At 43.6% G+C, this 21,753-nt stretch overlaps 1 protein-coding gene across 2 annotated transcripts in view; it reads right to left on the bottom strand.

Moving 5' to 3' along the window:
• The window catches only part of LUZP2 (leucine zipper protein 2), a 593,960-nt gene extending 576,166 nt beyond the window's left edge, over positions 1-17,794 (bottom strand). The window contains exon 1 of one of the 2 annotated variants that reach the window (XM_053252886.1): positions 17,388-17,794. In XM_053252886.1, the coding sequence (XP_053108861.1) occupies positions 17,388-17,449 (62 nt within the window). In that variant the 5' untranslated portion in view covers positions 17,450-17,794. The remainder of the gene's footprint in view (positions 1-17,387) is intronic. The other variant, XM_053252876.1, reaches the window with a different exon arrangement.
• Between the last annotated feature and the right edge of the window lie 3,959 nt (positions 17,795-21,753).

The following is a 21,753-nucleotide window of genomic DNA, read 5'->3' as shown; positions in this document are numbered from 1 at the left end:
TGAGGCAGTAATTGCTGCAAAAGGGGCCCAAACCAAGTACTGAATACATATGCATGCTTATACTTTTCAGAGGTCCGATATTGTTCTATTCTTCAATCCTTGTCTTCGTGGTTCCATGTAATATTCTAATTTTCTGAGATTGTGGATTTGGGGTTTTCATGAGCTGTACGCCATGATCATCACAATTATAACAAATTAAGGCTTGACTTATCTCGCTTTGCATGTAATGCGTCTGTCTCATATATCAGTTTCACCTTTTAATTTGCATTACTGAAATTAATGGACTTTTGCACGATATTCTAATTTTCCGAGTTTCACCTGTAGATATTTACAAAGTGTGGAGGGTCTGACATACTTCCTATGTCACCATAATTACGGCACTCTTAAGGCACAAGGGGGAGATACTCTAGTGTCACATGTCAGATGTTGTCCCACATCCATGCTGTGTTGCTTGTTTGACATCTATCTACTTTTCTCTGTAGGTAGAGAAATAGGACAGACACAATTATTACCTGAAGTGACACAAAGGGTACCAGAAGCTTAGAAGCCAGGCAATCCCAAAAGATCAGAAAGCGTTTTTTAAATTGTTTATTTGAAACATCAGAGATATCCATCTCTGCCTTTTTCCACAGAGGAAATTTAAATAATTCATCTAATCATTGGGTAGCTTCCAGAGTGGTGCCAGTGCAATCCATTTTCTCCACTCCTCCTCCTCACTGCATCTCTCTGAGCCCCAAAAGCCACTTCTGAGGATCAAGGAACCATTGACAATAGCATGGAATACAGTGTGGGTGGCTGCAGGGGGAATCTCCAGAAACCAGGCTGACACCCCTTTGGTGAATAGGGATCTATTTGCTTCCTCCTTTGCACCACACCACACCCACCATTGCCAAGAGTCCTGTGACCCTCAGGGATAATCTTTGAGGGACTCAGGGAGCTGCAGCAAGGAGGAGGGGGCAGAGAATATGGTTGGGACTAGCACCACTCTGTTAAACCCTCCTTCCCCGCAGACTGCCTGTGAGCTCTTCTCATTGATCGTGAGAAGAGCTCTATAGAAAGACCAACATTACATTTTAACATGCAAGCTCAATGCTCCTTTTTGTTTAAACAAAGATCTTGCACGGTTGGTACCCTGCCGTCTTGCCTGCTTGGGGGCAGGGAAGAAGTGGGGGTGGGAGAGACACATAAACTAGGGAAGACAAGTTGTAAGCACACTGAGGGTCCAAGTATGAATGTATACAACAGATAAATAAAATTAACATGAATGCCAAAGATGTGCCTTTATAGCCTGAGACTTTTCATTTCTGTCAAAAGTCACTAATGTGGCATTTGTTCCTGAGAAATGAATTACTAAGTGCTTTATAATAGCAATTTAGGACTGCCATCGAACTATTCTATTTTTTTTAACTGCCATAATAATTTCCCCTGTATTAAACCAATATGAAAGCTGGATTTTTTCCCCAGCTACCCTATTATTTGTACACCCAGTTAATGAGTTTTGATATTAGAAACATTATTATTACTAAACTGCATTTTCTTGGAGTAATTTGCCTGTTGGTGGCATGGGATCTTTGTTTCAGTCAAACTGTCCAGCATTTTAGACAATGCCCTTTTTTTATACTCAAGGGGAGAAGGTTTGCTCTCATAGAAAGGGAGTACATCAAAAGAAGATGTGAGCAAGGACTGTGCAGCTTACATCACTGCTAAAATCTTATTAATTAAATTCAAGGTTTTCACTTAATAATGTATTTATAGGAGTCATGATTAGCATACTTTAACAAGTGTTGAAGGCTTGATTAAAGTATCCTTTGGTTGCAATCTGTGCTCAATGAATGCTTTCTGAAGCCTTGTAGGTCCCCTGCAATGAGCCACCTAATGGCGCAGCAGGGACTTGACTAGCAAGGCAGAGGTTGCCGGTTCGAATTCCCGCTGGTATGTTTCCCAGACTATGGGAAACACCTATATCAGGCAGCAGAGATATAGGAAGATGTTGAAAGGCATCATTTCATACTGAGCGAGAGATGGCCATGGTAAACCCCTCCTGTTTTCTGCCAAAGACAACCATAGGGGTCTGTGGTCACCAACTCGACGGCACACTTTACCTTTACCCTTGCAATAGTGAGGTCACACTGCCATCTGGGTTAGATCAGTCTGCCATGAATTGGCACAATGTTATACTCTCCACCAATGGAGTAGCTGAAAATGAGTGAAATTGTTGGGCACGGAACAGACTTAATCCAAAACTCCTTCACATCAGTTCCTAGCCTCTACATGAGTGTAAAGGTACACCACCTCCTTTGGTGCCTGCACTGAGACAGAGCATAGGATTCAGCCTAAGTCTACTCAGTCACAGAATACCTGCAGTAGTACATAAACAGGTAGTCCATACATCAAGTGTTCTATGCCATGTGCCCTCTGGCCTCATGACATTTGTATGCCATCTCTCTGGCTTCATGTTCACTTAGAGCATGGGGAAAGGGAGGCAATGTTGGAGGGAACATTGGGAGGGAGGGGTCTATGAAAAAAGGCACTTTGCACAAAGATTCTGGGCTCAGTACACATATAGGACAGCTACATTGTGAACAGCAATTCTGTCTCAGGACACCAGAAACAGGAACATCTGTGTCATTATCCCAAAAGGAGATGGAAGGACAATCATACACTCCATACAGGTCAGCAAAGAAGGGAAGAAGACACTCTGACAGCATCTCTCCTCCCTCATTTTACTGAACTCCCCTCAAAACCTAATCGCCCATATTGTCAGTCCCCAAAGCATGATATTCTCTTCCCTCCCCCTGCAAAAAGTGTCTTTCCTCCCCCACCCCACAAAAAAAAACACCCTTGAAGTGAGGGGTGGTTGGTCCTCAGTGAGCAACCTCTGACTACACCTGGGCCTCCAGGAGCATTTCCAGATGGGGCTTCTAGCTCGCTTCACCTCTGGAATGGAGGGTGTGCATTCACATACTGGCCAGATTTACCCTGAAGTCCGGCAAGCTCTCAGAGAGCACTCCAGACAGATTTGGGCCTATGGCAGCCAGCAGTCTTGCACCAGGAGTTCTGGCAGCACTCAAGGAGGAACCAGGCATCCTGGCTTTGTTCAGAGGAATCTGAGTGGGAGGGGCAGGGGGGTCAGGACTCTCTTCACCTGCCATGGGATGTTATTTTTTATTTATTTAATGCATTTATTTATTTAATGCATTTTATACTGCCCTAACCCAAGGTCTCAGGGCAGTTCACAACAACACACACAAAAAAAACCCCCAGTAAAACATTAATTAAAAACAAAAACAGAAAACAGATGTGTTTTTAAAGACTTTTTAAAAGTTGTCAGAGATGGGGAGGCTCTTATTTCACTAGGGAGCACATTCCAAAGCTTTGGGGCAGCAACGGAGAAGGCCCGTCCCTGAGTAGCCACCAGACGAGCCGGTGGCAGCTGCAGACGGACCTCTCCTGATGATCTCAATGGGTGGTGGGGTTCATAACGAAGAAGACATTCTCATAAATACCCAGGGCCCAAACTGTTTAGGGCTTTATAGGTGATGACCAACACCTTGTATTTTGCCAGGAAACATATCGGCAGCCAGTGTAACTCCTTCAATACGGGAGTGATATGGTCTCTCCTCGATGACCCAGAGACCAGCCTGGCTGCCGCATTCTGGACCAACTGTAGTTTCCGGACTATGTACAAAGGCAGCCCCACATAGAGTGCATTGCAGTAATCCAGTCTGGAGGTTACCAGCAGATGTACCACTGTTTTGAGTACATCTCAAGAAACGGACACAGCTGGCGTATCAGCCGAAGCTGATAGAAGGCACTTCGGGCCACTGCCTCAACTTGGAACACCAAGGAGAGACTTGGATCCAGAAGCACCCCCAGACTGTGTACCTGTTCCTTCTGGGGAAGTGTGACCCCATCCAGAACAGGCAGATCAAAATCGTATCTTGAGTTCCGACCCCGCACAATGAATACCTCCGTCTTATCTTATTCAGTCTCAGTTTGTTATCCCTCATCCAGCCCATTATCACCTCCAGGCAGGCATTTAGGGAGGTTATGCCCTCTCCCGATGATGCTGATATGGAGAAATTTGTTTGTCATCACCATACTGATAGCACCCTGCACCAAATCTCCTGATGATCTCTCCCAGCGGTTTCATATAGAAGTTAAACAACATCGGAAACTATACTGAGCCCTGAGAGACACCATACAAAAGTTCAGATTTTGAAGAACAACAGTCTCCAAGGGACACCATCTGGAACCTGCCCGAGAGGTAGGAGCGGAACCACTGCAAAGCAGTGCCTCCCACCCCCAACCCCCTCGACGCTCCAGAATGATACTATGGTCGATTGAATAGAAAGCCGCCGAGAGTTCCAAAAGGACCAACAGAGTCACACTTCCTCTGTCACTTCCCAGTTGGAGATCATCCATCAGGCTGACCAGGGCACTCTCCACCTCATAGCCAGCCCGGAAGCCAGTTTGAAATGGGTCTAGATAATCTGTTTCCTCCAAGACTGTCTGGAGCTGGGAGGCCGCCGCCCTCTCAATTACCTTGCCCAGCTATGGAAATTTGGAGACAGGCCTGTAGTTACTCAACTCTGAGAGATCCAAGGTAGGCTTCTTCAGAAGCGGTCTAATAATTGCCTCCTTAAGACTAGGAGGCATCCTACCTTCCCTCAGAGACACCTTTATGATCTCTACCAGGCCTTCTACAACAACCCCCCTGCCAGATAGTATAAGCCATGTCCGGCAAGGGTCAAGAGGACAGGTGGTGGACCGCACCATTCCAATCAGCTTGTCCACATCCTCAGGAGTCACAAACTGGAACTGATCCAACCTAACCACATAAGAGGAGTCACTGGCTACCTCCACATCAGATACTGAAGTAAGTGTGGAGACGAAATCCAAGTGTTGGACCTTGCAGGCTATTTTTTATTTTTGCTGGCAGCACTTTGCCCTGGCAGGAGCATCCCAAAAGAGAAGCAGGGGCTGAAGGGAAGCTTTGACTCAGCAGAGTCCAGGTTGTGTTATCTCTCAGGTGAACCAGGAATCCGGCCCCTGTTTCTAGCCTCTGCCCTCTTCCAGACAAGCTGCTAATAATGGGGGCAGGGGGAAGCTGCAGGCTAAACCGATAAGTCCCGGGAGAATATCTCTCTCCTCCTGTTGAAAGCTGAGCCTCCCCCCACTTCTGTGGCGCTTGTTGGACTAATTGAAGGTGCCGATTGGAAGGGGGGCAAGTTCTCGGGCAGCAGGGCAGGGAGAAAGAGTGTGGGCAGGGAAAGTGAGAGAGTGGGGGCCTGGGGAAGCGCAAAGCCCTAGCCTCCTCTCTGAGCAACCACTGCTCGCTGGCGGATCAGAGGAGGCAAGGGCAGGGGAAACAACAATTGCCTGCTCTGTGTCCTGGTGCTGGATGGCACGGCCATGGCGGGGCAGGGAAGACCTGGAAGAGCTGCTGTTCCTGAAGTCTGCAGACTGAGGGAGCAGCACAGCAAGCGGGGCAGGCTGTTTGGGCAGTGTCCGCCCAGTGCGGAGCCTCTCCCGGCATAGGGCCCGGGGCAATTGCACCGGTCGCTCTACCCCAGGGGCAGGCCTCCAATGCAAGCCTCCTGATTTGGTATAGATTTCTCTTTCCCTGCTTGGCAAAATGTTCCTTTTCTCCCTTAGATTAGGTTAGGTTCCTGAAGTAGGCTTGGGTGTTCTGTCCAGGCCTCCTTCCCAAGCAGCTGTCTGGGTTTTCTGCTGCATTCCCTGTCTCTTCCTTTCCTTTGTGTTGTGTAGTCAAAAGGTTGATTATTAGTAGTCTGTAGCCTTGTTCAGTCTTGGGAGGCTGTTCCTTATCGCAGGGAAAATCTCGCCCCTCAAAACAGTGCTTGCTTCCTCAGACAAATGCTATATGAGGCTACACAGTGAGGCTGAAGCCAATGAGGACATGGAAGTAGGATGTTCTGGCAGGGAAGGTACAGCCTCCACATTGTTGAAGGCCGTTATGTGTGTCAGTGACATAAGGGGATTCAAACTCCTATGTGCAGGAATTCCTGAGGGCTGTCAGTTGCTAGGCTCTTGCTGCCTGCACCACAGTGACTTAAAAAGTGGTGCGCTGTGGTTTCTTTATCTGCTGGGCTGGGTTGGGCTGAGATTATGGAGACATCTCCCAAGTTTGGATTGGCTGAATCCTTGCATCAAGTGGGAAAGCAGTATATAAATCCAATTCATACATAATATGAAGGGATTTTCAGCATGCTGTTCCATTACTGTTGTGTGCCAGTGGTGTTACCATGGATGCTAATGGAGTAGCTGTCAGCATTCTATATTCTCTGTAGTTTGCACTGCTGTTTTCTTCTCAGCTTAGCTGCTGGGAGCACATAGGATCTCATATCAGCTACCCTGACATTACATTGGCGAAACCAGTCACCGGCATAGCTGAGATCATAGGACTCCTCTGTCTTTGTAGTAAAGTTTTAATTCAAAGGGTGGGGCAGTGGGGAGAGAATCCATATCCTTTAAAGTCTATAACCAGAATCCAGAGAAGCTATGTGTGTATGTGGATAGAATTGCATCTGCATACCTTTTCTCATTGAAGTATTGCTGCAGAAGTTCCTATTGCCAGAAAGGCAAGCTGCTGTTCAGTTTAGAAATAATAATGTTCCTCATACTGAAACTCATTAAATGGGTATACACCTAATGAGCTGCAATCTGCTGCATCAAAAAGCGAAGGAAGGCTACAATAAGTTTTCACCAATACAGGTCGAGTGATTCTCACGGTCGCCAAGAGTGGGTGGGCGGGGGATAGAGTTCCAAATGGTCCCATATTATACAGGAAGTCCCGTATCTGAGGCAAAAATCTCTTGACCCACACAGGACAATGTTCCTGTATTATTTGCAGAGCTTGGGCTCTTAATGTATTTTAACTGAGCCCTTTGAAGTCTGGGTGAAGTCCATATTATAATGTGAAAGAAACAATAAAGCTCACAAAATAAGCCCCAGTTGTTTGGCAAATTTGCAGGCACAATTGACTGGGTTTATTTACATCTTGCAAGTTGCTAATCATTGAGGCTATTGTCATGATGGGGGGAGCCAAGCCTGGTTTCCTCAAATCATGAGAACCACCAGGGTCACAAGTAAGCCCGGTGGTTCAGCAGCGGCTAGCCCGCCTAAATATCCTTCCCCTACAAACTGATTGTAGCCTTATTGTAGCAGAGCTAACCTCATTCACTTATCTAATGTAAATAAACCCACAGACTACTGCTAACTGACTCACCATTTCTGGCAAACAAAGCAGCCTTGCAGTGAGTCTTTCAGTGACAGCCATGGCAAGATGAAGCAGGAATGTAGTGTGTGTGTGTGTGTGTGTGTGTGTGTGTGCAAACTTGGGGGATTCTCTTAATTTTTCACTTGACACTTGCTCCATGTGCAAGTGGAATGGTCTGTGTGAACAAGAAGCTTTGTGAAATCATGTGCTATTTTGTTGTTGATTTTTTTGCAAATGCATTGCTACTCAGGCTTGTGATCAACCCTGGTATGACCTGTCCTCAGATGACCCCACCCCCTAGACCCCCCACCTTGTGTCGCGTATTCAGGCAATGGAACGTTGGCAACCCTAGCAGGGAAGGCTCCAAAGAGCTTACCTTCCTCACAGACGAGTCAAGGACTGGTGATGGCAATGTGCTCTGCGCTCCCACACAAGTGGCCCTGTGAAGCACAGAGCAGGGTGGAGGAATCCAGGACCAGAACCTGTCATTCTGGTCCCCAGAGATCCCACAATGCACCATGCATGGGTAAGCTCCCTAGGTGGGTTTGCCACCAAGGTGTTGCTGGGAGCTGCTCAGCTCCTGTTGGTTCTCACAGGCAGACAAGCCCAGGCTTGGCTGCCCTAGCCCATTTTTGGCTGCTTGTGAGACCAGCCTCATTGTGTATATAGCTCCTTTGGGTCATGCTATAAGTCTGGAGTAGTCTTGGAAAAGATTGATGCTTGCCATATCTTATTCAGACCACCCTTATATAGCTAAGCTCCAGCTATATACTCAGACATTACTAGCAATATCGGCTATTTTATATATATAGGCTGCCATATACCGAGTCAGACCACTGGTCCATCTAGCTTAGTATTGTCTGCACAGACTGGCAGCACCTTCTCCAAGGTTGCAGTCAGGAATCTCTCTCCGCTCTATCTTGGAGATGCTAAGGAGGGAACTTGGAATCTTCTGCATGCAAGCATGCAGTTGCTCTTCCCAGAGCAACCCCATCCCCTAAGGGGAATATTTTACAGTGTTCATGAATGTAGTCTCCCATTCATATGCAACCAGGGTGGACCCTGCTTAGCAAAGAGGACAGCCATGCTTGAGCACTGGTGCCTCACTGCCTTAAAGCTACTGGCTGATCCAGAGCAGCCTTCCAGTAGCACAAAAGGAAGCTGACCCTGTGCAAGGGAGACATTTCCTAGATGCAGCACTGGGGCTGCCTCAGGCATGCAGCACAGAGAAAAAATTAAGGATACGCTCTGGCTCTGGGGATACCTTGTGTCAGCTGAAAATCTGTCCCTGAGGCTGTACAGCTGGAGTGCTGGTGGGAAAGCTCTCCATCATGCTGGTACACGTGCTTTTTGTGCTTCCAGAGGGTGTCCTGGATTTCAGGCACGGAATTTTATAAAGCACTTTATAATTTGTGTCCAATAGTTATAATCCACTCTTTCTAAAATGTGTTCAGAGCAGCTGACATATGGATCCCACTGTGGTCTTCAGCCATCCAAAGACTGTTCAGAGCTACAATAGAACCCCTTAAGTCTAGCAATTGAAATTTATATGTGCCTTCCAACCAGCATGGTTACATGTGGTATGGAGTCTTTAGAAGGTGGACTACATCTTAATATGTATCTATATGTTTTATTTTTACACAAAACAAAACTTCTGGATCCATAGGACTAGTCACCCAAACTAGTTTTTACCCCTTTTTTTGAAACATTTTGTGGAAGTGCTGAAAAATGCCTCCTTTTTCAATAATTGTTCAGCACCGCAAAATTTCCACTTATTCTTTTAACACCTGGGGAGATTAGTTTTTCCAGCACTATTTTATGGTTTAAATAGGAGCTATTTAGCAGCAGCTTTCCTAGAGACTGAATTATACTGGAGTGCTTTTCAACTCTTCCCGTTTCTGAATAGATGTTAAGTAGTTTTCCCTGAGGATGAAGCAGATGTTCAAAATGCATTGGGAAATCTGATAACCAATTTATTAATAAATCTTCTTGAACATATTAGCTTTTCTTTTCCCCATTCTTCTCCTGAAGAAGCAATAACCAGAAGAAACAATTGCAATGAACAGAGGCCGACATCAAGCACAGCATAACACAGGTGATGTTGATCTACCTGCTCTGCTGCGGAGTTGCGTTAAACATCAGTAGTCTTGCACTTTTGTACAAGAGCACAAGTGCTTCAGTTAGCATGCCCACACTCAAGAAGCACTAGTTAGATCAAAAGCACATCACTGGTGGTCAAGTAATGTGTTCCCAATCTAACAAGAGCTCCCAGAGTGTGAGTGAAATAATCTGTGCACTTGTGCAAAAGTACCAGCACTTCACTGTGAGTGCCCAGCTTGGGTGGATGACTGTCTGTGTCATACTGCACTGAATGCCGGTCAGGATTTTTAAGATGCAACCTTTGGACAGCACTTCTCCTAAGTGTTTTGGGAAGAAATTGCCACCCTCCGAGATAGTTAGCTTTGACCCAAAAATCAAAAGCGAAAAAATATTCACCACAGCCACAGCATAATCTAACATATCTACTAATTTAGTAGTAAGAGTAGTATTCTGACATCTTTTAAAACATACATAGTTGCAGGAGCACTTATGAAAAGGATCTCAAGGCTGCAATTGGTCAAAAGCTCAATACAGGTTGGTAGTGTGAAGTAGCTGCTGAAAAAGGAGAATGTGATTTTAGGCTACATTCATAGAGCTATTGTGTTCAAGTCACAACAAGTAATAGTTCCATTTCATTCCACGTTAGGTCTCTTCTGAAGTACTGTTTCCAGTTCTGGGAAGCATACTTTAAGAAGAATGTAAACAAATTGGAACAGGGTGAGGGAACAATGACAAAGATGTTATATGACCAGTAAGAGCTATGGCCAAAAGTTGAAGAAACTGGTTGTGTTTAGCCTAGAGAAGAGAAGATTGGGGGCAGGGGGGACACATTATAGCACTCTTCAAGTACTTGAAAGGCTATTACATAGAAGAGGGCAAATACATCTTCTCTGCTGCCCCAGAGAGCATAACTAGATCTAAAGTGTTTGAATTATAGGGTGGTCAATTTTGGTTGAACATTAGCAGAAATATTAGGAGAACAGTTTGACAACAGAACCAATTAGCTATGAGGAGTGGTCTTTTCTTCGCTGGAGATCTTCAAGCATAGGGCCTCAGTGATGTGTTTCCTGTCTAACAGAAGCCTCATTCAGACTTCAGTAAAATTATATGCTGTACCCATGTACAGAGTCTCAAACAAGTCCCACCCTGGCCCTGTCATTCACCCCTACAGTCCGCTACTCATGTTTACCGTGGTGTTTATCTGAAGAGGCAAATGCCACTTCCATGATGACGGGCACTTCTGTGACCATGAGGCTCAGGTGCATGAGCCTTCTGGTCATGGAAGTGCCTGCCATCATGGAAGTGGTGTTTGTCTCTTCAGATGAACAGCACTGTCAACGTGAGTAATGGACTCTGGAGGTGAGTGAGAGGGCTAGGGTCAGACCTGTGGCCCCATTTGAGATGCTGTACATGGGTACAGCATCTCCAGGTGTGTGGCTATAATTGAGCAGATGGGTTCAGAGAACCGCCCCCCTGCTTCTAAGGCCCCCCCTGCTCCACCCCTCTCTATTTTCTTCATTATCTCCCTCACTCTGAGAGGCTGCCCCTAGCTACAGCCCTGAGCATCTCATTTTACTGAAGTCTGATTAAGGCTTCTGTTAGAGACTAAACTCATCACTGAGGGCCTATGCTTTTGAATGAGGCTAGAACAGTTGTGGAGTGTTCATACTAATCCTGAAGAACAGGAGCTCTTGTGCAAGACTGTAAATACTTTTGGAAGAGAGTTCCAAAAGTATTTGCACTCTTGCACAAGAGCTCCTGTTCTTCAGGACTAGTGTGGCATGAGCTCTGATAATTTGAGCATCACAATGCGCCACTACATAAAAAGAGAAACTAATTTTATATTAGTCAGTAATATCCATGCCTATTTGTTAATAAGCTCATAAATACACTCTTTTATCGTGCACACATCAACATTATATACTCTTAATGTATCAGGATACTAAATTAGAAGCATTGTTCATTTGGTCTAAAAAAGCAATTCTTTTTTGATACATCTTGATCTCTGACAGGACTGGTTGTGAAATTTTGTATTTTTAGCATTTACTATAATTAATAAAGACTCAAATGTCAATAGACAATCATTTTGTGAGTTATATGGCTTCTAAATATAAGTGAAGCTACACCAATTTATACAGTAGTGTGAACTGACACAGTGACTTACTGTGGCAAGATAACATCTGCAAGACAAGTTACACAGGTTCTTTTCTCTAGATTGCCTGTTGCATATATTCACATTCTAACCTTTTACTGCATTCCAAGAACTATAGCTTAATTGCTTGTGGAGTGCAACTTTTTTATCCTGATGTTCCAAATGAGCTGATGTGCATCTAGTGCCTTTGTGATACCTCTGTAGAAATACAATACGATTTCAGCAAAGTTATACTAGGAGAGGTTCCCACCCCCACTCCATTCTGAGCACAGGCATCTTATGACCAAGACGTTAAAAGCTTGTTCACATGACCAAAAACACTGGCGGGGTGCCTCCCCAACACACAATCTATTTTTGTTTACAACATTTATTTATTTATGTTTACAAAAATAGAAGCACACGAGCAGCACACAAGCTGTGCTGCAGCAAGCAGCAGAGCAGGGAGCCAGAGGAAGAAGACCTCTGGCATCCTTAATACTCTGCCCCAGAAGAACGGTGCCTTCAGCCAGGCACTCTTGCCTCCTGGCTCTGAGTGTGTGCAGGCTGCCAGCACGTCGAGCACACACACAACCCCAGCTAAAGGCCCGGCTACAAAGGCCGGTTAGGTGGGGCAGCAGTGCCGGTCCCAGCACTCCACACAAGCAGCCTAACCCTAGCCTGAGTTGGGCTGCTTGTGGGAATAGCCTGCCTCTAAGTATCTGCTAATATTGATTCGCAAAGCAAGATTGAAGAAGACAGATAGTACATGTAGCGAAAATTGCTATGAGTCATGCCTTCGCTAGTTTACAATTGCAATGTGACCTAAAGGGGCACTTTTACTGCCTGGTAGGAACAGAAACTCCAAGAGTTATGGATAGTGTATGTTTGTATTTTCAAGCCACTTGGGCTGACAGCGACCACAGCTGACATTCTCCATGCATTTTTGAGTGGCTGCTTCAGTGTCTATGCCCTCAGCATCTGTCCTGAGGGGGGCCTGGCCAGTCTCGTTGCTGAGTTCCAACTCAGGTAAACGCATCCGCGCCACCTTTTGAAGTGCGGAATTAGCCATGTCTTGCTTGGCAGAGCAATCCCTGCTGACCCTCCCAGGATGTTTTGCAGTCGTTGAGCACCTCTGAGGCAAGTGGTGCTCATCTGGTGGGCCACAGTGTGAAACAGGATGCTGGACTAGATGGGCCTTGGGCCTGATCCAGCAGGGCTGTTGTTATGTTCTTAGAGACACAGAGATGTACTCACTGTGCATGGTTTCTGTGGCTCTGTATAGAATTATGGAGTTAGGGCAAACATCCAGACTGACCTTCAGTGGTCATGGCAGGATTTTCAATTGCACAAGAGGGGCAGGGGGAATTTTCAGCAATCTCTCCCTTCCCTCTGCAGCCTCTTGTGCCTCCTAAAACAAGATCCCTGAGAGTTGGAGGACCAGGGAGACAGAATTGGGAGGAACAGGCAGCTGCAGAAAAGTAGTGGGTGGGGCCGGAATTGCTGAAGATTGCTTCTCGCCCCTTGTGTAACAGAAAAACCTGGGACATCTGCTGTAGGTTAATCCAGATATCAGACAGTGGCAGTGAAGGATAAAGCAATCAGAGGAAATGGGTGTTAGTGAGAGGATGAGAGAGAAAAGCCATTGAAAACTGTCTGCTTGACCCAAGAAATAGTCATAAAGGAAAACAACCCACCCTCCAATGTGCTAATTTCCTTTTTTCCCCTTTAACTTGCAGTTCTGTTTACTTAGAAGTCCATCCTGATATATTTAATAGGGCTTACTTCTAGGAAAAAGTGAACAGGATTGCAACTTAAAAATTTTTTAAATTACCACCACTGTTCATTCCTTAGACAATCTAAACAAGATCTCCCCTTATTTTTAAAAGATAATGACTTAGTAGCCTTAATGAATGTTGTTGATAATACTCTAGCTGAAAACTTAGCTTTGTTTCATGGTACAACTACCGTGTTTCCCCGAAAATAAGACAGTGTCTTATATTAATTTTAGCCCAAAAAAATGCACTAGGGCAATTAGCGGTACATCAGAAATTACTGCTAGGTCTTACTTTCGGGGTAGGTCTTACTTTCGGGGAAACAGGGTAGCAGATGCTTCAAGTAACTGACATTCATAACTATGATGATGATACTTCTTTGCTGATGGAAAAAACTACTTTGCTTAAAAAAAGAAATCAATTATCCCTGAAAGCCTTGGTAGTCTGCACAATGCACATTTGTATAAGTTTTTCCTCCTCATATATAGCCAAAAATAAAAATAAAAAATCAAGAGATCACTAAAGATTAGGAACAGAAAATGGCAAGTGAATTTTCTCCAATCAAGTGGACTGTTAGCTGATTCTAGCACAGGTAAATATGGTGAATGAAGATTGCTCTGTGTACATGACAAGTTGACAGAAAAGTACTTCTAAAGAAATCTCATAAGACTCGTGGCTGTAGCTATGCCTGAGGTAAGCAGTTTCACACAGCAGGATAATAGATTCCCATCTTCACTACAGCAACTGTTCTTGTAAACCTTCTCAGCTTGGGCAATTGCCTGAACATTAACCATATGCTATCAGGGGGAAGTCTTAGATGCCACAAACTGAATGCCGTTCTTCTGGAACATGTTATGGGGGGACATATCATAGGCTCAATCTAGCAACATGAAAGCCTAGCAGAGATGTATGCCACCCCATCTGCCTCCACACCTGTATCCCCCATGGCTAAGCAGGACAAGGTTGCTGCAAAAAGATTCAAATGGGACAATTCAGATAGGTATTTATAAACATGAAGTTTATTTATACTGTTCAGACCATCGGTCCATCTAGTGTAATACTTCTGCAGTGAAGAGCAGTCATCCTCCAAGTTTCAGATTGGGGATTTTCCCAGCCTGACTTGGAGATACCAGGGATTGAACCCAGACAATCCGCAGGCAAAGCATGCCAAATTGATCTCTGCATCCTTTCCCATCATAGCTTCTCTCCCACTCCCCTTCAACAACCTATTGCTTCCTTCTCATAACAGGTGTGCACATATAAGGCCCTTAAACATGCAGATTATTGTTACTGGATTGGGGTTTATACTTATGTGTTTACAAAACAAGACAATAATCTTGAATACTTTTTAAAAACTCAAAATTCATAATCAAACAGCACATATCTATAAAAGATCATACTGACCACATAGGAACATAGGAAGCTGCCATATGCAGAGTCAGACCATTGGTCTATCTAGCTCAGTATTGTCTACACAGACTGGCAGCGGCTTCTCCAAGGTTGCAGGCAGGAATCTCTCTCAGCCCTATCTTGGAGATGCCAGGGAAGGTACTTGGAGACTAGATGCAATTCCCAGAGCAGCTCCATCCTCTAAGGGGAATATCTTACAGTGTTCACAGTTTTAGTCTCCCTTTCGTATGCAACCAGGGTGAATCCTGCTTAGCTTAAGGGGACAAGTCATGCCTGCTACCACAAGACCAGCTCTGTTCCCATTGCTATGTGACCACTTCAGATTCTCTTTAGTCTTGAGTTCCATATTGCTAGGATATACTCTAAAACGAATGTTTTAATCGACCACTTCCAGATGGTTTCTAATACCAGTTTTGGGAAGGAGAGTCTCTCTACTCTCCCTCCAATTCAAATAATTATTGGGCAATCCCAAATGAACCACTGAAACTCCATGTCTACCACATCTCAAGTAGCTGTCAGTATTTATCCACTCTCTCTTTCATTTTGAACATTCATTATTTGCTCAAAGAAACTATAAATGACTTTGGAAGCACTCAAAGAAAGTATAAATCACTTAGCACACTCAACAATACAGGTTCAGACCTGCAAGTTCAATCCACTTCCCATTAATTAAATAAAAAGTTCCAGTGAGGACTCAGATGTATATCTATTGTATTTCTCAATGCTGGTTTGTTATGAAGCAAATGTGGCTGTTCATTTGGGTACAGTGCTCTATATTTTGTTTCAACACCCTCCAGATATTATCAAGGAAAAGTGATGATCACAGATTTGTGCTACCTAAATGTACAATGACCTGGGATCTTTCAAGTATATTTTTCAAGCTACATACTATGGTCAAACTCCTGATAAAGAATGAGATAGGTTTAAATGTACAATTTCCAACAACTGTATTTCATAGGCAAAGAGGTTTACTTTCTTCTTAACATCCTTTTAAACTTTATTGGACCAGATCCTAGCTTCAAGCTGATACACTGATCTTATTTTCTTTGAAAAAGCCTATTCATTTTTTCAAAATATATGGAAATGCAAAAGATTAATTTCATTTTCAACCGGAGATAAGTTGGCAGCCAACAATTCAGTCATAAAAGCACTTCAGTCAAAAGCCCGTTTAAGATGCAAACTTGAAACTTGGGTGAATTGCTTTTCCATCTCTAGCCTCACTTTGAATTCTACTCCTGTGTCATTTGGCAAAGCACATATAATTTTAAGATAACACCAAATTAGCAATGTGAATTGACAGGGAGTTTCATACTGACTGAACATTTTGAAGATCTACTTACTAAATCAAAACAGATCCTCAGATAATTAGCAAATCATAACACAAGGCTCCAGAGGGAATTGTATGGTCTATCAAAGAACATCAGAGTGATTCATTACTGATTGAGCAGAAAAGAACCTAAAATTACAATTTCTTTAAAAGCATAGACACAGCTGAGTAAGAAGGTTTGGTATGTCTCAGCATAAAACTAGCTGTGGTCCTGCTACTTTTCTCCACACTTCCTTCTTAGACAGTACTGCAGTTGTTAGGTACTTTTGTGTAGGTGGATTACATCTGGACACCTATCTGTTTAGTGAGTAATCGTGCTTCAGTGACTTCAGACTTAAGGCTCAGAATAGAAAGAACTCCTCCAAATCCACTGGTAGGGAAATAGTACAGTCCCAAAAAAAGCTGTCATGAAAGAACGGACATTTCTACTGAGACATGCAGGGCTATGTGCTCACTGCTTATTACATTCTCTGGAGACGTAGAAGTTTACAAGCAGTTAATAACTCACACAGCAGGAGGTTGCCACTTTCTTGTTTATAAGCATCAGGAAATTGAAAACCATGCACTGACAGCAAGATGTTGGGAAGAGGTTTTTACTCCACAGATCCTGCTCTGCACACAATATTAACTTTTCATCTGTCTACAGTGTAGCCCTGGGACGGAGTGCTGTCATTTTAGCTTTCATTCACTGCACATTCTATACAAGCAGGCTGCTTACCATGCTGCATATGTGGCATATGTATAACTAAAACTAGGATCTTCAAGACAGAGATCTTAAATCTTTTGCATTGATTTTAATCCACACAGTGTAATGTTCCTGCATTACTGGAAGTTTTACGTTTTTACAGGTACCCAATGGCAATCCAGCCTTATGTTGTCCACACATACAAAGCAAAGAGACAGAGCAAGGTGATTTTTCTGGTTTCAAAACTCCCACTGAAATAAAACTGTGTAAAATAAAGCTTTTTGGTTGCTCTCCCCCTTAAATATAATAAGAACAACAACAACAAATCCCTAGTATTTTCTTTCTTCAGCTTCCTTATTTTCACCAGAATACATGAAAAAATGCTTATTGCTGAACCATACATCGACTGGACATGAGGAACTGTTTTGCTTAATCATAAAAGCCTTGGGTCATTGCAGAGCAAGCAGTTTTTCCGTTATAGGCTAAGGAGAAGAACGGACTGGAGTAACTAGGAAATGACCCCCTATCAAAGTCCCCTAAGAGAGAGAAAGAGAGAGATACACAAAGAGGAAAAGAAAACCCACCCTGAAATCTGCTCAAGACAAGATGCTCTGTGAACTTACAAGCATGGGAGAAGCTGGACTGGAAATCATTATTTTAAAATGCACCTTAACTGCTTCTCAAACAGAATTCCAAGTCAGAGAGGTCTGTGCACTCACCTGGTGCTGAGAACCAGAAGAGGGAAAAGAGACAGCAAGTAATGAGGCAAGATGAATTTCATATTGTAAGCGTGTCTGTTTTGTTCTCTGATGCTCGTGTTCTCTCTCCTCTTTATTCCTCTCCGTCTCTCCCAGTGCTTCTGATTTCCAGAGTCCTCCCTCTGCAAAGAGCCTGCTCTTGCGTGTGACGGTCTGTAGAAAGCAGACAGACCAACACACTGACTAATGAAGGCAGCTTAGAGAAGGGTTTGAGCTTCAGGAGTGATGTCACAGGCAATGGAGCTGCTGCTGCAAGCCTACTGCCTGATAGCCTGCGATTATTCAACACACAGCGACTCTATTGATGTCCTGAAGGATTTGTTATTACTAGCAGTTTAAGTAGCAACTAGGGAGGAAAGTGAACACAGTGGATGCTACTTAGCTCTAAGATGAGGACTGCAAATCAGTTTTGTCTTAAAAATTAACGAAAACCCATACAAAAAACGCATTGGTTATAATTAAAGTTGCATCCCTCAACAGGATTTGCATAATGATCATAGAAGATATGACGGAGGTTGGCCTTCTTTAAATTAACAGACAAGTTTCAAATTAACCTCATGCACTGTGCATATGTACTCTGCTCAGAAAGAAGTGGAAGTTATTGTGCCAATTAGAAGTACATTCTAGCTCGGCAGCATGGGAGTTGGCACAAAAATGGCTCAAGTCGAAATGCATCCAAAAAGGTAGTTTGAAATGCTAGTGGCACCCTGGAAGACCCTGACGTGCCAAGAACAACTCATCAGAAGGCTATTTAAAGGGCAGTTAGTTTTTTATTTTTTGCTTTCTGTGTTTATGTGCCTTACGCTCCTATATATCTTTTAAAAAGAAAGGAAAGAGAAAAAATACAGTTGGCTGGAATGCCTCATGCTTTAATTGGCATTCTCCCCCCCCCCTCCCATGTTTGTATGTATAACTTCCTCTGAAAGGTTAGACTCTTTAAATGGTGGGCATGACTGACTCTCATTGCCTGTCATTGGCAAACTGTTTTTGACAGAAGTCCTAAATGCCCTTCACTTCCAAGAGGCATAAATAAAACTCCACTGTTTGGTAGATAATAGAATCTTTGATTTTTAAGGTAAAACAGAAATGAAGGATTTAAAGCATAATGGAGTTATATGTAATGAGAACAGCTTGTTCTGAAAAGTGGTTACATGGGTCACAAGAAAGGAGAGTTAAGTTTCTTGAATATGTAATTGCTCATGCAGAAGGCATTGGGATGATTTTAAATAGCTTAGAGTACCGGTATATGACAGACCAAAGCTTCCAGTTTTAACCTATAAGGCTGTTCTCATGAGCAGCCTAACCCAGGATATGGCAGCCCAGCCTGAGTTAAGATGCTCGTGTGCAGCTCTGAGATCCTAATCCTGCCTAATCCCACTTCAAAGCCTGGCCTTTAGCAAAAGGCCAGGCTTTGAAGTAGCACCCATCATGCCCCGAACTTCAACAAAAGTTCCCAAAGCGGTTTACATAAATAGATGTAAATAGAGGTGGCAAAGGAGCCAGTTACAGTAGGTTTATATTTTTGCTGTTTACTGAGGTACACATGTATCAAAGTTTAAGTGTCAAAATACACATGCTGGATCATTAATTATGAATGGGACATGCACAGTTTGAATGACCTGGTTTCCATGCAATAAATACTGAAGGAGAAATTTGAACCAGATCAGACTTCTGTTTTCTGGTTTAATATTAAGAACTCCAACCATTTACGCCATTCACAATGGAGAGTTGGTATGAAGCAGTTTGGTTGGGGCAGTATATAAATGTAATAAATAAATAAATAAAGTCGTATTTTGTTGTTAAGTTCAGAGGCATAGCTTTAATTGAACAAGCGGGGCAACAAATGTCCCTGTGCCCCTGAAGGAGGAGTGCCACTGGCAAGGTGACAGCTCGCTCTTTACTCTTAGCTTGGCTTGAGGAACTGATTGGAGTACTCATCTTGGCTTCAAAGAAGATAAGTCCTTTACAGGAAGTGTATATGGCTCAGTTTCAATTTGTGATTGCTGAGGATGTGGATAAGCTGCTTGGAAGTGTTTGGCCACTGTCCTCTGGATCCATACGCAACATGGCTTATATCATCTAGTAGGTAGGCTGTTAGAGATGGCCTCATTGATATCATAAATGCCTCACTGGGGATGGATGGGATGCCTCCATGTTTGAAGGAGGCAGTTGTGAGACCTTTACTTAAGAAGCCTGCCCTAGGGCTCTCAGTGATGTATAATTATAGGCTGGTCTCCAACCTCCATTGGTTGGGCAAGGTGATTGGGAGGACAGTGGCTGGATGATCAACTCCAAGTAGTTTTGGAGGATATTGATTTTCTAGACACATTTCAAACTAATTTTAGAGCGGGCTATGAGGGTTGAGACAGCCTTGGTTGGCCTGATAGATGATCTATACTATGGAATTGACAGAGGGAGTGTGGCTCTTCTGGTTCTTTTGGATATCTCTGCAGCTTTTGATACCATTGACCATGGTATCCTTTTGAATCATTTGGGGGATTTGGGAATAGTGGGTACTGTTTTCAACATCTACATGAAACCGTGGGTGAGATCATCAATATGCTGATGACACCCAAATCTATTTCTCAATGACATCATCACCAGGAAATGACATAGTTCCCCTATGCAGTAATGAGATGGATGAGGGATAATAAATTGAAGCTCAATCCAAACAAAATGGAGGTATTAAGTAAGGATGTTCACGAATCAATTTTTTTAATTCGATTTGTACTCAAATTGAATCACCTCTGATTTGTTTTGGGTCTGAATATGGCCAGCTAGCACAGGGGCGATTTGTTTTGTCCACAAATCTCATGAAACAAGTAGATTGCTTTTTACCAGCAAATTTGCCTTACATGATTTATTTTTATCACCATGTTTAGATGATTACTGAATTTTCAATAGTGTGTGTGTGTGTGTGTGTGTGTGTGTGTGTGTACACACACACACACACATTCATTTGTATTTTCTTTTTGTTATATTATTGGATTTGTCAGCTTGCTTTTGGGATTCATACAGTGGCCCACCAGATGCCTTGGAAAGCCCACAGACAAGAGCTGAGGGCTTGCCTTCAGCTCATGACCTCTCATCTGCTGTTTCTCCCATGCAACTGGTATTTGGAGGCATCTTAGGCTGGAGGTGACCTATAGCCCTTAGACTAGTATCAACTGATAGACTTTGATATTGATAGATATTGATATTGTACACCAGAGTCAAAGACATGATAGCAATGTATGATATAGTACCAAAAGACCATAAAAAGAAGACTTAGGGAGAATATGCCCCCTACCCCAGATATGCAGATGGTGGGGAATTAGAGACAGGATCTTTTCAGTTGTGGTCCCTTGACTTTGGATCACTGTTGGTTCGAGCTGGGCTCGATGTCGAGCCAGCTCGGCTCGATGGGTTCAGCATTGAACTGGTCTGGCAGTCCAAATTTGAACTGAACTGGGTCTGGTTTGAACTGAGCTGCTTCAGCACTCTATTGGTTAAGGGGAATCTGGTGAGGATTGGTTTGCACAGATCTGTTTAGCATTGAAATATGTACATGACAGAAAAAAATTGCATCGAGATATAAAGTCATAGACTATATCCAGTGAGGATTCCAAAGGGCAATTGAAGCAGGAGGGAGGTAACTAGCAACTTACAAGTGCCACCGGAATCTGTGGGGCAGATGGCAGAGGTGGTGGAGGTTACCCCTGCTGGCCTCTCCCAGTGTAGTCAGGGCCACCAGCAGCCCAGTTTAGACCTATGCACATGCATGGAGGCTAGTTTAGTGACCTCCATGCATACACAGAGGCCATTTGTGTGACCAGATTTGCATGATTTGCATGAAAGGGATTATTAAGGAGGATATGGAGGTTGCAGAGAAGTTAAATGAGTTCTTTACATCTGTCTTCACGGCAGAGGATACTGAGGATATACCTGTTCCTGAAACAGGCCTTTCAGGGATGGAACCTAAAGAATTGAGTCAGATAGCAGTAACAAGAGATAATATACTAAACTGTCTGAAAAAAATTAAAACTAACAAATCGCCAGGGCCAGATGGCATCCATCCAAGAGTCCTCAAAGAATTAAAATGTGAAATTGCCAACCTCCTTGCTAAAATATATAACTTATCCCTGCAATCAGGCTCTGTACCAGAGGACAGGACAGTAGCAAATACAACATTGATTTTCAAAATGGGATCCAGTGGTGATCCTAGAAATTACAGACTGATTAGCTTAACATCTGTTCCAGGCAAATTGATGGAAAGCATCCTCAAGGATAAAATTGTAAAGCACATAGAAGAACAGGCCCTGCTCGGAGAGAACGAGCATGGCTTCTG

The sequence above is a fragment of the Hemicordylus capensis genome, chromosome 1, assembly GCF_027244095.1.
Source record: "Hemicordylus capensis ecotype Gifberg chromosome 1, rHemCap1.1.pri, whole genome shotgun sequence".
Lineage (NCBI taxonomy): Eukaryota > Metazoa > Chordata > Lepidosauria > Squamata > Cordylidae > Hemicordylus > Hemicordylus capensis.
Note: the sequence above shows the minus strand (reverse complement) of the source record. Positions and strands in the feature narration are given on the sequence as shown.